We start from the raw sequence: 17,160 nt of genomic DNA, 5'->3' as shown, positions 1-17,160 counted from the left end.
TATATTATATTATGTTATATTATATTATACTGGGTCTTATATTAATTTTTGCTCCAAAAGACGCATTAGAACTGACTGTCCGCCTAGGTCTTACTTTTGGGGAAACACGGCACGCCCACCTTAAAAGCTATGATTGTACCCTGTATCCTTCTTTCATAGTATTTACCACTGCTGCAATTTTATATTACTTGTGAATTTATTTGACTAATGTCTGCCTCACTCAGACATTAAGAGCTATGTGAATGGGATTCATGTCAGTGTCTGGTCACCAAGAACCTAGTGACCAAGGTGACCAAGCTTGGCACTTAGCACAATACCTGACAAAAGGAAAGGAAGAGGGAGGAAGGAACTTGCCTAAAGTTCACACAGCTAGTATGCAGTGCAGTTGGTATAATTGCTAAATAACAATAAAAGATTTAGATAACATATTTCAGAAGGCATAATTGTTAAAAAATAGAGTAGACAATAAACACTGTTTCGGGAGGGAGAGAGCATTTCTACTCACTAAGATCTGGAAAGAGTTTACAGAGGAATTGAGATCTAAGCTCAGCATTAAAGGACAAATAGTATTTAAATAAGTGAAGAGAAATACAATTCTTTGTAGGTAGTACAGCATGAGCAAAAGTATTATAGGAAGAAAGCACAGGCGTATTTTAGGGATGGTTAATAAACCTAGAACTGAGGGCTTTATAGGTGAATAGGTTGACAAGGTAGGAAAATGGCAGGATTAAATGTCAGGCTAGTTTATTATTTTTTTTATAGGCAGTTGGGAGCTATTGAAGATGTCTGAGGAAGGATAGAATCTAATTAGTGTTTCTAAATATCAATCTGGCAGTAGAATTTAAAGACAGGAGACACTAAAGCAGTAAAGGGACTTGCAAAAGATTGGGGGAAAGGTAACTGTCACAGATCCTAGAATAGTACAGGTGTTCAATTCATGTTAAATTGAGTTGTTGAAGGTCTGGAGTAAGGATGCTGCTGAGCATGAAAAGAATTAGACGCAAATTCAAAAGAAATTACAAAGTAGGAAATATGAGCAAGATTTAGAAAATGAATTAGTCAGGGTTCCAGCAGGAAACAGATGACACACTCAAAGGGCTAACTGGACATAGTTTAATGAAGGGATTATTTACAAAGGTGTGGCTGGGGTTAATGAATCAACAAGAATAGTAAAGCATCCAGGGACTCACAACAGTAGGAAGACGTTACCAGTCTTAAACCTAAAGAGATAGTTATTAGAACCTGGTGAGAATTGTAGCCAAGGGAGAGGGCTTTAGCTTCAGTAGAAGCTATGGCATTAGGTAGAGGAATGCAGCCACTAACAAACATCTGCTAGTGCCTCCCACAGGCCTATTTTAATGGGAAGGCAGAACCCATAGAATTAACCTTGTACAGCACAGGACAAAAATATGGAGAGGATCTGGAAAGGCAACGAGAGCATATACAGCATAGTAACCAAGGTCAACTTTCTGGCTAAGGATGCTGGGGATGAACTATTCATGTCTGTGTGTTTTCCCTATCCATTGGCTCTAAAAGAATGAAAACCTAGAGGCAGACAGTAAAAGGGGGCATTAGGAAGAACTGTAATAGTTCAAGAGGTAATGAACAATTGAGTATATGAAACAATGTACTTCTTTCAGTGAGTAGTGAGAAGACAGAATCCCTAAACCCAATGCAAAAAGCTCAATATGGGGTCCTGAGACTCTGCGATACTTCTCTCTCACCTAGAAAGTAATGAAAATCAGACCTCACTGTCCAATATATTTTTCTGGACTCCATTCTCTTCTGCACTCCCAAAACTACTATCCTTTGACTTCAGTGATCCAAGCTTAGTTTCTTTTGATTAGTTGTCTCCCTATCTGCCCAAATTAAGTGCATCTTACCTCTTTACTAGGTCAGCTCTCAAGGGACAAATTGGCTGAGGCCTTTCTGCCATACCACTTAAACCAACCCAGCCAGGAGAACCCTTACTTAATTAATCCTCAGACCTCCCATATCCTCTACTTTCTGGGACTAAGTCTCACTTTTCTGGCAGAGGAAAAGAATAAATCATAGACAGAGTCACAGAGAGACTATCAGAAAGATTCAGACAAGAGATCAATGAGAGGAGGCAGAAATTATAATTCAACATCAACATTTTATTTGCAAGTTAGCCTCATAGTGGTTAAGAATATGCTGGGCCATAAGACCTGCTTTTGAGTTGCAGCTCTGTCACTAGTTCACTATGTGACTTAGGAACATTACTTAATATCCATAAGCCTTGATTTCCTCATTTGTAAAAGTGAGAATATCTACCATACATGATAAGTATTTAGCACATTACAAATAATTCCTCAACAAAGCTGGCTATTAGAAATCATCAGCATTATTTTTTAAATGGTGATGTGCTGCCACTGTATATATGGCTATTGTACTATAAAAAAGGTTAAAGTTATTAGCAATATAAGGCATATAATTACACCACGGTACATAAAAGGACAAAGATATCCTTTATGGATATGAAAATGGAATGTAAAAGATTAACATGATTCCTCCAAAGGATAAATACAAAGTGTATGATGGATGAATGAAGGGTAGTCCTGGGAGCTGCATGTTCAGACTGGATGGAATCTTCTACTCTCCTTATGCTAGTTTAAAAGACTTCCCCTAGGAAACAGGCTCAATCTGTAAAATTAACTAAATCAGTATTTACTGAAAATTTACCATATGCCTAAGGCTACAATAAATATGAGTAACTGAAAAAAATTGAGGCTGAGATATAATCTCTAACCTCAAAAACTCTACAATCTCAGTGATAGGGTTATGAATACAATCTAAAATAAATTATAAAATTCTACAATGACAATGATAAGTGTACTACGTGCTCACAGAAAGGAAAGAGCTAACAGGTTGGAGTGTTTGGTGAGAAATTCATGGAAGTAGGGTTGGAGTGAGGTAGGTGAAGGGGAGCAGAACTTTACCTAAGTAAAGGATATTTGAAAGAGAAAAAGACTGGGAGTTGGGAGCATTCTAAGGATGCCACTCTAGAGATATTTTGGTAATAGGAACATAGAAAATCAACTGTTACTGAATGCCTACTATAGTTCTGGTAATGTGTTAGATGCTGAGGTACAGAAAAGAACAAGATAAATCTATTCTCAAAGAACTCAGGATCCTGATGGGAAATTAGGAAAAGAGAAACAAAAAAAAAACAGTTGTCACAAAACAATGTGACAAATGCTATAATAAAGGGATGGTCATTCCAAAAAGGAGTTTTGGAGCTTGGGATGGCAAACACTGGACAGGACTTTTATGTATCAAGGCAGGGTCTTCTGTGTGAATGATTTTCTAGAGCTTAGAGCCTCTTTGCCCTTGTCCATCTATCCTCAGTTACTGGAGAGGACTGACATCTAAATCCTACTGCCTGGTGAAAAAATGAGCTGAGAGCCAGGATATGCCTTTAGGAGTTAACACTTGAGCCTATGCCTGAAGGATTAAATAGGTGAAGAATTAAGAAGTGACTGGGGAGGCGAAGGCAACCTTTACAGAAGGAATAGCAAAAACAATGGCACAGTGGCATGAGGGCCTGACATAGTTTACAAACGCTATGAAGCTTCCTTGTCCTCCTTCCCATCCCTCTCCCTAGCTTTGCCTAGTTAAATTCGAATTTAGAGAGACAACTAATAATTTCAAAACACGTATAAGTATGTCCCAAATACTACACGGTACGTTCACACTCTGGGCTCCTTTCAATTCGTTTTAGCCCGCCCAGGGGGCCACAAACCCCAGGGATTACCCGCGAGCTGGCGAAGTAAAGCGTGAGAAAATATAACAGGTTTAGTTTTACTTCACTCTTACATTTTTTACGCTTTGGTCTCCTGCCCATGCCTAAGAGATATATCTCGCAGCTCGCTCCATTACAGGTGTCTAGCTCCGCCAACTGGAGTTGGGGCGAAGGGGAAAGAGAGGTTCACTCACACAAGAAACCCACTCTCCGTTCGGTAAAACGCCAGCCAGTGGGGTACTTCCGGCAAAGCGGAAGTTGCCTTTCCAAAGGACCGGAAGTCCCGCCCCCCGGAGAAGGGGCGAAAGCGAAGAAGGTAGTTCTCGGACATGGATGACTGAGACTCCCTCGTGGCGCCCGCGATCAGAAGCAGCGCGATAACCGGGCTTCATGTCGTAAGTGTTCACCGGTAGTTGTTTCGGTTGGCAGAGTGACTGGTGGGAGATGCGCCCGCAACCTTAGGGGAGAAGCCGGAGCTAAAGTTAGCGTTTGGAAGGCAGTTTGGAGCTGGGGCAGAGCTGCTGTCGCGCAGTCAGGTCATGGCCCCGAACAAGCATTGGGGAGAATGGTTCCTGAGCCTGCGGGTGCCCCCCGTAGGACTGTTTGGTGTGGCCTTCCTTGTCCGAGTCGCTCTGGTTTTCTACGGGGTCTTCCAGGACCGGACCCTGCTCGTGAGGTACACAGACATCGACTACCAGGTCTTCACGGACGCTGCGCGTTTCGTCACGGAGGGACGCTCCCCTTATCTGAGGGCCACCTACCGTTACACTCCACTGTTGGGGTGGCTCCTGACTCCCAACATCTACCTCAGTGAACTCTTTGGAAAGTTTGTCTTCATCAGCTGCGACCTCCTCACCGCTTTCCTCATATACCGCCTGCTGCTTCTTAAGGGGCAAGGTCGACGCCAGGCTTGCGGTTACTGTGTCTTTTGGCTTCTTAACCCTCTCCCTATGGCGGTATCCAGCCGAGGCAATGCGGACTCGATCATCGCTTCCCTGGTGACTATGGCCCTATACCTAATAGAAAAAAGACTCGTCGCATGTGCCGCTATATTCTATGGTTTCGCAGTACATATGAAGATGTATCCGGTTACATATATCCTACCCATAGCCCTCCACTTGCTTGCAGAACGCGACAGTGACGAAGGCCTCTGTCAATCCCGGTATTCGTTCCAGGCTCGTTTTTACGAATTCCTGAAGAGGCTGTATAATCGGGCTGTGCTACTCTTTGTAGCAGTTGCTGGACTAACATTTTTTGCCCTGAGCTTTGGTTTTTACTATAAATACGGTTGGGAATTTTGGGAGCACACCTACCTTTATCACCTGACTAGGCGGGATATCCGTCACAACTTTTCTCCATACTTCTACATGCTGTATTTGACTGCAGAGAGCAAATGGAGTTTTTCCCTGGGAATTGCTGCATTTCTACCACAGTTCATCTTGCTTTCAGCAGTGTCTTTCGCGTATTATAGAGACCTTGTCTTTTGTTGTTTTCTTCATACCTCCATTTTTGTGACTTTTAACAAAGTCTGCACCTCCCAGTACTTTCTTTGGTACCTCTGCCTACTGCCCCTTGTGATGCCACTAGTGAGAATGCCTTGGAAAAGAGCTTTAGTTCTCTTAATGTTATGGTTTATAGGGCAGGTCTTATGGCTGGTTCCTGCATATGTTCTTGAGTTTAAAGGAAAGAACACCTTTCTGTTTATCTGGTTAGCTGGTTTGTTCTTCCTTCTTATCAATTGCTCCATCCTAATTCAAATTATTTCCCATTACAAAGAGGAATCCCTGACAGAGAGACTCAAATGTGACTAATATATGCTCCAGTTCTTCTGCCACTTCTATTTACATTCTGACTGTTCTTAATGGACTAGAAGAGAGCTTCAGAAAAAATTTTCAAACATCCTAAGCACTCTAGTGAAAGTTCAGTTTGGAACATAAAACCCTGTTCCAACATAAATTAAAATGAATATTTGCCTTACAAAGGGGCTTAATAATTGAGGTCTACACTTTATGAAATCTTAGGATTCATTTATCTGGGACATGATGGGAAGTAAAGTTTACTTGTTTGGAAATGAAAGGGCTGATGAAACTATCAGACGCTAAAAGGTTTTTATAGAAAAATACAGAAATATAGTCAGAGACATAAGGTGTAAGCCAGCATTTGTTCCAGTTATGCTATGCTATTGTCTGAAGCTGTCTTATATTTTACCCCCCACTTTTTCTTGCTAAAGCTTTCAGCCGAATGTTCCTAAACATGTTCCTAAAAATGTTTCACAAAATGTTCCTAAAGTACAGCTTTTAGATATAAAGTGTTAAATAATACTACATACTGTGCTTAGGTTGGGAAAGTTTATTCTGTATTAAAAGTGGGGGTTTATAAGATAAAGAATACAAAGAAGTTAAATTGTAATCATGTTTCATGTATTTGTTTTGTAACTACTTAGTCCCAGTGGTATTAGAATAACATTTGGATTAAATTTATTTATTTATTTATTTATTTATTTATTTATTTATTTTTAAAGATTTTATTGGGGAAGGGGAACAGGACTTTATTGGGGAACAGTGTGTATTTCCAGGACTTCTTATTGGGGAATGGTGGTGTGTTTTTCCCAGGACTCTCATCAGCTCCATCCAAGTCAAGTTGTTCTCCTTTCCATTTTAGCTGTGGAGGACACAGGTCAGCTCCAGGTCCAGTTGCTGTTGTTAGTTGCAGGGGGCGCAACCCACCATCCCTTGCGGGAGTTGAACCTGCAGCCTTGTGGTTGAGAGCACATGCTCCAACCAACTGAGCCATCTGGCCACCTGGGAGCTCAGTGGCAGCTCATTGACTTCATTCTAGTTGCGGAGGGCGCAGCTCGCTGGCCTATGTGGGAATCAAACTGGCAGCCCTGTTGCCCAGAGCCCACCCGCGATCTAACCAACTGAGCCACCCATTCGCCCCAAGAGGATTAAATTTAAATTCATCCATCTTTAACTTTGAGTTATTATATATTTTAAAATAGCATCTTGCTTTTGATGTTTGAGGTCCACAAACTATTAGGACATTTTAGTGTTCTCTTATACTCCTTTGTTTTTAATTTTCTGATTGTTAAAGAAATATTTTTCATCTAGAATTTAACTTAATCAAGTGTTATTTGTGTTGTAAAAATGAACATTAGATTTTAGGTGATAAAAAAATTGTTAGTAAGGCATTTCACAGCTTAAAAGTGCCCCACTTATGAAAATTCCATGATACAAATGAAGACCTGCATGTGGAGGCTCCTGAAAAGCATAAGAAGCATCCTAAATATCCATTAGTCTTCTAGACCAGGAAATTGAGGGAGAAGTTGTGGAAATGAGCCTTTGCTGATCCATTTTCCTTATTACTTTAATATTTCTCGGATAAAAAGCTTTCTGAGTTTCGAGCAAACAACGTAAAAAATATATATATATTTTTTAACATAGCCCATTAGGTTGGGGATTCCGTAACACTCTAAACTGCGTAGCAATATGTAAGTTTGATTTTCTGGTTGTGATTTTAAAAGATGAGTAATTTAACAACATTGTTCTTTCACAGTAAAAAAAAGTAGTATGTTTCATGTCAGGTCAGGCCTAAAAAAGCCTTTAAGAACAAGATGTGTCTGTAGGCTGGTCATAATAAATAATGCTGATTACTGGCAGCATTTTGATGGATATCTTTTGGACTTGCCATTAGAAAGAAGGGAAGAATGGGTAGCTTTGCATGGGTTGCTGTTTGGGTAAAAATAGCAGAGACAATTAATTGTTGAGGACAATGGCCTTTCTTATAACATCTAGTCTCACATCCCACATTAGGTATTATCTTGAGGGTTCTCTATATATGACTGTTCACTAGTGGCCTTCCAGCCTTGGCATTCTTACCTCTCTTTTTTCTCCATTCTTTCATAATAGTAATTAAAAACTGGTTTTTAGTAGAACTGATGGGGCAAGGGGTGGGAAACAGAAATAGAATTCCAACATCTCAATATAATTGTCTTTTTGGTATTCATGGCTATTATTTTAATAGTCATAAGTATATTTACTTATTAATATTTTTATTTTTTTACTTTCACATTTTATGTTGTGGATTACTCTTCATACTTATATTAAATTGCTGAATAATATTTATCACATGGATATTTACCTTGTAAATGCATCATTCCTCCATTGTTAGACCTTTAAGATTGCTTCTCATTTTTAATATTCTAAGACCTTAAACATTTTCCATGTTTTAAATCATTTCCTTAAACATTCTTAGAAATCAGTCAAGTTCTGTTGGGGGTCTTTGGAGAGAACTTCAACTTCAGATTCTGCCCTGCAAGAAATTCTCTACCAAAGAACTGTAGTCATTTCTTAAAAGATGCAGAGAGTATTTTGCAAAAAAATTTAGTAAATTAACTTAAATTGTTTTATTTGGTCTCTTGGGGCTTTTTATTTTTTTCATTTTGTTTTTTGGTTTTGTAAAATCTCTTTTTGTCTTCATTTGCATTTTCCCCCTTTATTTATTGGTTCTTTAATCACACCTTAAAATTGTATAGCACTTTGGCTTATTTCCTACATAATTGTTTTTATTCTTATACCACCACTCCTTAAGATGAATATACCCATTTACAGATAAGCATTAATAGTTAACATATGAGAATTGGTTCCCCTAAACAGAGGGGCTATATAGTTTATTTTCTTCTGTTGTTGCCTTAATGTCTTCCAACTGTGGTTCCTAAATATCCCTAGATAAATTCCCTGGATTAGGTCCATTGGAAAGGTACTTCCCTTACCCACACACAAAAGAATCTCTTTCTTAAACTCATAGATTTTAGTTACTGACTCCTTACCGTCTGGCTGAATGACTCTAAATAACATAGTTTCAAAAGTTTTATAAGATTTGTCTTTTAGTTAATTGACTTATGGCTTAATATGGAATATTTTTTTATTTCCCAATCAGCTGTTTCTGCACTAACTCCCCCCCCCCACCTCAACCATCTGAACAATGAGTGGAAAAAGGAAAATTTAATATGGGACAGTCCCTAAATGCAACCTCTACCCCCCAATACTTTATTATGAACAATTTTAAACATTACCCATATATCTACCATCTAAGTTCAACAATTAACATTTTGCCATATTTGCTTTATATATACTATTTATATAATTTTTTCTGAACCATGTGAAGTTGCAAGCATCAATGAACTTCACCACTAAATATATCAGCATGTATATCCTAGAAATATTGTCTTACAAATCTGTAATATTGTTATCTAATACAGTTTAACATCCTGTTCAGTTTCAAATTTCTCCAATTATTTTGTGTTTAATCTTAAAGAACAGATATTGTTGAATCTCAAAGATTTCCTGTAAGAAAGCATGATAGACAATCCATAATTAAGAAGTTTGGGTCCTTCCCTGGTCGTTAAAACAACAAAAGGGATTTACCTTCCATCAAGTTGAACAAATCATTTTTTGGTGCAAGTCTTTCTGTCTCTCTCCTAAAAAAACACAGGATAGTAATCATCCCTAAAAAGTTTTCCAGATAAAAGATTATCTGTGTTTGGATTCCTAATATACACCCCCTGCCCCCAACAACTGATTAACTGATTTTACCTCTGGCTAAAACTGATTTTACCTCTGGTAAGTTCTGGCTTTTCATGATTAACTGATTTGGAATAATTTTCACAGCAAGACTTTAGAGTTGGTATTCATACTCCTCATTTTATAGGTGAACAAAAAGCTCAAAGATTAAATGACTTACTAATATGTAATAGGGCTAGAATTTGAAGTGAGTTTTTCCAAACTTAATGTCATACTCTTTCCACTATATGTATTATGTTTTGGATTTTTCCAAAGTGCCCAGACCCAACAGATGAAGATTGCTGCAAAATAAGTGGAACTCAACACCAACCCTTAACAAATGACTTGCCATCCAATTTGCCCTTCCTACCGTGTCTTCCCGAAAATAAGACCTACCAGACAATCAACTCTTCCCGAAAATAAGACCTACCGGACAATCAACTCTTCCCGAAAATAAGACCTACCGGACAATCAACTCTTCCCAAAAATAAGACCTACCGGACAATCAACTCTAAAAAATTAATATAAGACCCAGTCTTATTTTACTATAAGACCAGGTATAATATAATAATATAATATAATATAATATAATATAATATAATATAATATAATATAATAATATATAATATAATATAATATAATATAATATAATATAATATAATATAATACTGGGTCTTATATTAATTTTTGCTCCAAAAGATGTATTAGAGCTGATTGTCCAGCTAGGTCTTATTTTTGGGCAAACAGGGTAATCTTTTAGGTATTTGCTTGAGAGGCAGTTCTGTTTCAGTTATACAAAAATTTCTGTCTTTCCCAAACTTTTCAATAATTCCAAACCTTTAATAACTCCATCCCACATCCAGACTCTCTTACCAAACTACAATTTTTTTGTTACTGCTGACTTCATAATGCCCTTTCCCTCCATAGCCTGGTCTAAATAGTTGATTTGCTGAACCACATGTTAGCTCAACTATTTGTAAATCAAACTATGGAAATAATGTGGCCATAATTTCCAAAAGGTAAAAGGCCATTGTTAAATTTCTCCTTCTCTACAGTGTACAGGTTGTACTGTGCATTCATACAGGTAAAATTCATGACTTAGACTGATAAGAGAGCATAGCATAATAGAGCTCAGATTCAGATAGCTTGGGTTCATATCCCAGTGTGTGACTTTGGACAAGATTCTTTTATCTAGATAAATTAATTTTCTGTCTGTGAAATGGGGATGATAATATAGTCCTCATACTAGTATTGTTTCTAAGGATTAAATGAGTTAATACACCCAAAGTGCTTATGCTGGTACAGAACAAGCTGTTACCCGTCACCTCCCCAGCTTAACATCTTTTTATAAGTCTTTAAAGAAGGAGCTCCTTTTGGAGTCTAGACTTAAGACTCCCCCAGCACCCCCCAGCTAATGGATATAGGAAATGAACCTGGATTTATACTAAATAATTATTTTAAGTCCTGTTACCATAAACTTTATTCCTTCTAATATTGTTCTTTGAAAAGATAGTAGTTATACATAAAAATGTATGTACAAATTTTTCAGACGTCTGGTTCCAGCTTGACAATTTTGTTTTTGTGTATTCCTGTCATACATTTGCTGACTCTAAGCAGTGGAGGTTTGTCTCATGCCCCTAAATTACACAGCACTTCTTTTCTTCATTGTGTTGAAGGGTCATTCAAGGGTTGGTGCTCTGTCAATAGAAGCACGTGTCTTCTGCTTGGGTCAGAATCATCAGAGTAACACAAGCATTTATTTATTCAGCACTGATCCAGAAGAACCATTCATTTAGTTAAAGCAAGATTTCATATTCATTATTCTTAACAAAATCCAGACTAAATGGGAATATTTCTTGTTGCTCAAACCCTTTGCTAATTATGTCTGCTATATAAAATAAAATGACACTTATAGTGACTATTTAAGAATAATTTAGAGTATGAATATTTGAAGCTCAGTTCATTTCACAAAGGAAATTTCCAACTTTTTCTACTTTCCATTCTTTTGGCAATTATTTATAAATCCAGACCCTGTGCCAAGTCTTGCAATAGATGAGAAAGACATGGTCCATGTTCTTGAAGAGTTAATAGTAAAGACAGAAACATACCTTATTAATAAAATGCTATATGTTACAATAAACGCTAAATGCTATAATATTAATAAAATGCTACAACTCTTGATTTGTAAAATGGGAAAGTAGGGGATAATACTCTTTCTAGTTTACAGATTACAAAACTGAGGCTCAGAAATAAGTAACTTTCCAAGGCCAAACACCTTGTTAATGGCAAGACTAGGTCTTCTACTGTGTTTTACAAGTCCTTAATGCCATATGATGGTAAGCGATTACAACGAAAAAGCTCATTATTTACCAAATATCATTCATTTAGGAAACTACCTAGCAAAAGACTGTTATCTTCTATGCGCCGGGCATTGTTCTAGGCATTGGATACAGTTTTGAGTGAGGCACTCTCTCTTCATGGAACTTAGATTTTCATGAGAGGCAAAGGATAAGCAAATACATGATTGTGATGATTGTCATAAAGAAAAAAATAAGGCAAGCTAAGGAAGTAGAAAGTGATGGCAGTAATGGGAGGAGTGGGTGCTGTTTTAGCTAAAGTACTTAGGGAAGGCATCTTGAGGTAAAATTTAAGCAGAGACATGAAGGAAATAAAGACACGACATTCATGCAACTATCTGGAGAAAGAGTATATTTTGCTGAGTGAAAAGGAGTGCAAAGACCCTGAGATAAGAATGAGCTTGGCATATTCAAAGTATAGCAAGAAGGTGAGTATAACTGATTGGGGTAAGCCAGGAGCAAACAGAATGTAGTTCAAGGTATCCACTAGAACAACATGAATGCTGGTTGAAAAACACAATTTAGCATTTCTACCAACATGTAATACATAACTTTGGGCTCAACCTATTTTTTTTTCCTGACTTGTGAGCACAGGTTAATTTGTAAGGAAGATGAAATATATATAAACAACTTACAATTGAGCAATGCTACAAAGTATTTTCACACATTATTTTGAGACTGAGGAGTTTTAAAAATCCCATTTTTACAGATGAGAATCCTAAGGCTCAGAATATATGTATTTTGCCCAATGTACATAAGACAGGACTAGAATCCAGAGCCAAATTTTCCACTCCTTTCTCTTTACTCCCCTTATTATATAGACATAGTGAGAAGACAACCCTGTGGACCCTAGAGGCAAGAAATTCAGGAAAAGGTTGTTTACCAGATCATTCATTCATTCATTTAGTAAACACTTACTAAAAGCCTACTTTGTGCCAGCCAGTCCCCTAGGCTAGGAGTATAAGGATGATAATGACAATAGTCCTAGCTTCAAGGAATTCCCTGTATCAAAGTACACAGATGAAAAGATGATAACTCAATGTGACAGTGGCTAGAGTAAAATATATATAAAGTAGTTGGGAGCACTTCACTATTCCATCAATTGGACAAGGCTAACACAGAACTTGGTACATACTAGTGTGAATTAAACAAGGAGGCCGTTAGACGGAGGTGGTTCTAATGCCTTAGCAGCCTATGTAAGCAAACCTAAGCCTGCAAATGCCTCAAGATTAAGAAATTGAAATCTTAATCAAGATTAAGATTTGGTGGCTCAGGTGGTTGGAGCTCCATGCTCTTAATGCCGAAGGCTGCCGGTCCGATTCCCATATGGGCCAGTGGGCTCTCAACCACAAGGTTGCCAGTTCGATTCCTCGTCTCCCGCAAGGGATGGTGGGCTGCACCCCCTGCAATTAACAATGGCAACTGGACCTGGATCTGAGTTGTGCCCTCTACAACTAAGATTGAAAAGGACAACAAATTGACTTAGGAAAGAAGTCCTGGAAGTACACACTGTTCCCCGATAAAGTCCTGTTCCCCTTCCCCAATAAAATCTTTAAAAAAGAGGAAAGAAAGAAAGAAATCAAAACCTAAAGACAATCACCAATGGCCAAGGGCCAAGTTGGCTTTCCCAAACAGATTAAGCTATAGCCAATTAAATAATTCCTTGCTTTGCTTCTGCCTCTTCTCTATAAAAGTCTTTCTCTTAGCTCTCATCGGTGGAACACTTCTAGTCCCTTCCAGTTTGACTTGCTTAATTCAAATCAATTTTTGCTCCAATAAACTCTTAAAAAATGTAATATGCCTCATTAGGTACTGAGAATTTTTATCTTACCTGTTTTTCTTTAATACTGAGTAAGAGTGGGAGCTTTCTTTGAGACTTCCTTGCTGAAAATCACTCGGTGATTGATTATACTTTTGCTAATCCTTAGCTTACAAGAAGACTGTTTATGATCTGGCTCTACATCTCTAGCTTCATCTTCCACCTCACCCCAATCTACAATCATACCAAATTATGCCACCTCTTCACACCTTCCCATCAGCTGTTCCTTTGGCTAAAACATTTACCTCATCCCCTTGTCTCTGACCAGCTCCTGTTCAGTTTAAGGATGATCTTCACAAAACATTTTCTGATTCAGTACCTCTGTTATATAGCACAGATCACATGGGACTGCAATTTCCCATTTGTGTGTCTTGCTATCTAGACTAAGCACCCTACGGACAGTGATTATTTCTTATTCATAGGTATTATTTTCCTGGGGCTTTCCCAGAACCAAGCAAAGATGGACAAGAGTAACAACAATGACATTGAGCTACTAAATGTGCCCCATATTCTTCTAGGTTTATTGAATTGAGTTGTACATGAATCTCTCAAGTGAGAACGAGAGATAGTGGGCTCCTTTGTACAGTTAATGGTAGCAGCTGTAAAAAAAAAAAAAAGGAGCAGTTTCTGAGTGCCTGTTACTTCTAAATGTCATAAGATCCACCAAATTTTCTAAGCTAAAATCTTATAAACATTCCTATTTCTTCTTCACTTGCTAACCTCCTTCCCATCTAATCAGTTACTAAATCCTGTCAGTTCTACCTGTTTTTTTTTTTAAAAAAAAAGATTTTATTGGGGAAGGTGAACAGGACTTTATTGGGGAACAGTGTGTACTTCCAGGAATTTTTTCCAAGTCAAGTTGTTGTCCTTTCAATCTTAGTTGTGGAGGGTGCTGTTCAGCTTCAAGTTGTTGTCCTTTCAGTCTTAGTTGAGGAGGCTGCAGCTCAGCTCCAGGTCCAGTTGCTGTTGCTAGTTGTAGGGGGCACAGCACACCGTCCCTTGCAGAGCTCGAAGAATCGAACTGGCAACCTTGTGATTGAGAGGATGTGCTCCAACCAACTGAGCCATCCCAGGAGCTCAGCAGCAGCTCAGCTTAAGGTGCCCTGTTCAATCTTAGTTGCAGGGGGCACTGCCCACCATCCCTTGCAGGACTCGAAGAATTGAACTGGCAACCTTGTGGTTGAGAGCCCACTTGCCCATGTGGGAATCGAACCGGCAGCCTTTGGAGATAGGAGCATGGAGCTCTAACCACCTGAGGCACCGGGCCGGTCCCCAGTTCTACGTTTTAATGTCTGTGGAGCCTACTGGCATCTTGCCGATGTCATTGCTGAGTCTACAGTTCAGACCCTCATTATCTCTTATCTGGAATGGATAACTCTAACTGGTTGTCTTGCTTCCCATCTCTCCTGCCCTTCATTCAACCTCTCATTAATCCACCCCCTGCTGCCAGAGTATACTTTCCAAAGTAGATCTGATCCTGTCACAATCCTGATAAAAGCATCCTAGAGGACTCCATGACCAGCAAGAAAAAGTCCAAATTTTTTAGCATCCTCCATCTTGCACTGATTTCTCCTACTCAACCTCACTTTAGCCCACTGGATAACAGTTTCCCCAAATTACCAAACTATTAAACCTTCATTTACACTGCTTCTCTCCCTAGTGTGCTTTTATTTTTCAGATGAACTGCCACTCATTTTTCAAGACGCATCTCATAGGTGCCATCCTATGTCAGGAGGCATGTAAGGTGAGCTTCTGGAAAGAGATAAACTATTAAAAAAATTTAAAAAGGGGACGTCATCAAAATGGCAGCGTGAGGTGAGCCTCTGTAAAGCTCCCCTGGAATTTACAACTAATCGAACAACAATAACTCCACAAAGGACTCCTTACACAGCAGACAGGCAAGATGAAGAGGCCCATTACTGAATTCACCTAAAGGTGGGAAAATCGCGTGAGTGGGGGAGGAGAGAAGGGAGAAGTGTGGAGATGGAGCCACAAGGGCGCAGGACGCAGACTTAGCTCAGTGCTCCGAGCTCGCTGCATCCTGGAACTACCGCAGCTGCGGGAGAGGGAAGAACTCGGACTTCTAGGGCTCCGCTTATGGCCCACAGGGCTGAGGGGGCAGCATATAACACGGCTGAACCCAATGCTCATGGCAGAGACCTTGGAGAAAAGACTGAGGAAAGAAGGCTGAAAACGGTGGTTTAAGCCCTCACTGCTGAGCAGAGAACGGAAGCCTTAGGCACTGAGACTAGCTGCCCCCTCCCTACCCTCCCAGAGCTCACCCCACCCCAAACTGCCCGGTGCTAGAATCGGAACAGTAGCAGTGTCAGATCAAAAGAACAGAATATTTGCTGTTCTGAGAACTGTGGACCGCAGACACAGATTCTCAGCCCAAATAGTTCTGGCAAAGGGGAGGGAACTGTGAGAGCAGGACCGGCTGTAGTTGTGGTCGCAGCCATGGCTCTGGGCCACTTCTCACAACTCACCCGGCCCCTGGCCCCACCTATCTGGGCGGATCCCTGCAGGATTAAACAGAACTGCTGGAACATACAAGCTCTGAATCTGGTGCAGAAAGAGCTTTGGAACTTCAAAAGCTCTCCGTATACCCACCAGGACACTGCGCCCTGTGACCCAGTCGAACTATTAATGGAGGAGAAGCCCATCTCCCAGGGAATCCACCCATTGTGTGAGAAGCTGGAATAGAACATAGAAAATGTAGCACTACCATGTGAGAGAGAAAAAAAGGCTGCAGTCAGAGAGAAAATAAAACATTCTACCAACAAGTACTGGAAAATAAAAGAAAAACCTCTTCCTGTTGCAGAACCCACTCCTGTAGATGTCAAGGAAGAAAAATAATAAATCAGTAATTGCCATGAATAACCAAGGCAACAAGACAGCTCAGAAAGAAAGTGAAAAATCTCCAGAAAAGGAACTTAAAGATATGGAAATATGTGACTTAAATGACAGGGAATTCAAGATTGCAGTTCTGAAAAAACTCAACGAGATGCAAGAAAACACAGAAAGGCAATTTAATGAACTCAGAAATGCAATCAAAGAACAACATGACCATTTTACAAAAGAGATTGAAATTTTAAAAAGAACCAAATAGAATTTCTGGAGATTTATTTTTATAATCATGTAGGGACACTATAGGTTTTCTACTTCCTCTTCTCACTCTCTGTGTAATCAGCTTATACTGCTCCTCAAGAGACCCATTTCCTTTGCTCCATCAAATCTGAAGCACTGGCTGCTGCTGGGAAAATCATCGCCTTGCTTCTCCTAACATCTCCATCCCTCTTCTGTCCTTGTTGCTTACTGCTATGAATGACTGCTGGGATTTATGTGTGTCTCTTTCTCTGAGAGTGTTGGAGATTTGTGAGGAGCCTTTCTTCCTACGTTTTGCTTCTCATTTTGGGTAAGACTGGCCAGAACCACTCACAAGAGGAGGCATCCCTAATCCCTTAGAAAGGACTTGAAAGGTCATCTAACCTGTCACTCCTCTCTTTGCCCTACCACTACTTTCCTCTACTGTGTCTAAACCAACATTGACTTTCAACCTAAGCGTGACCTCTCAAGCAAGTCATTTCCTTCCTAACAATGATCTTACAATTTAATTCATTAAAGTCCTTTAGACTTTGGAGGGAAAGCTCCATGAGGGCA

General features: G+C 39.3%; 1 protein-coding gene across 1 annotated transcript; it reads left to right on the top strand.

Annotated features, from left to right (window-relative positions):
* Nucleotides 1–52: 52 nt before the first annotated feature.
* PIGM (phosphatidylinositol glycan anchor biosynthesis class M) lies at nucleotides 53–6,255 on the top strand. The gene has a single exon (XM_081026326.1). It carries the CDS (start codon nucleotides 4,303–4,305, stop codon nucleotides 5,572–5,574), a length of 1,272 nt encoding a protein of 423 aa, XP_080882452.1. The 5' UTR covers nucleotides 53–4,302; the 3' UTR covers nucleotides 5,575–6,255.
* The last annotated feature ends 10,905 nt before the right edge of the window (nucleotides 6,256–17,160 follow it).

The sequence above is a fragment of the Rhinolophus hipposideros genome (genome assembly GCF_964194185.1).
Source record: "Rhinolophus hipposideros genome assembly, chromosome: 19".
In the NCBI taxonomy this organism is placed as follows: Eukaryota; Metazoa; Chordata; class Mammalia; order Chiroptera; family Rhinolophidae; genus Rhinolophus; species Rhinolophus hipposideros.
Note: the sequence above shows the minus strand (reverse complement) of the source record. Positions and strands in the feature narration are given on the sequence as shown.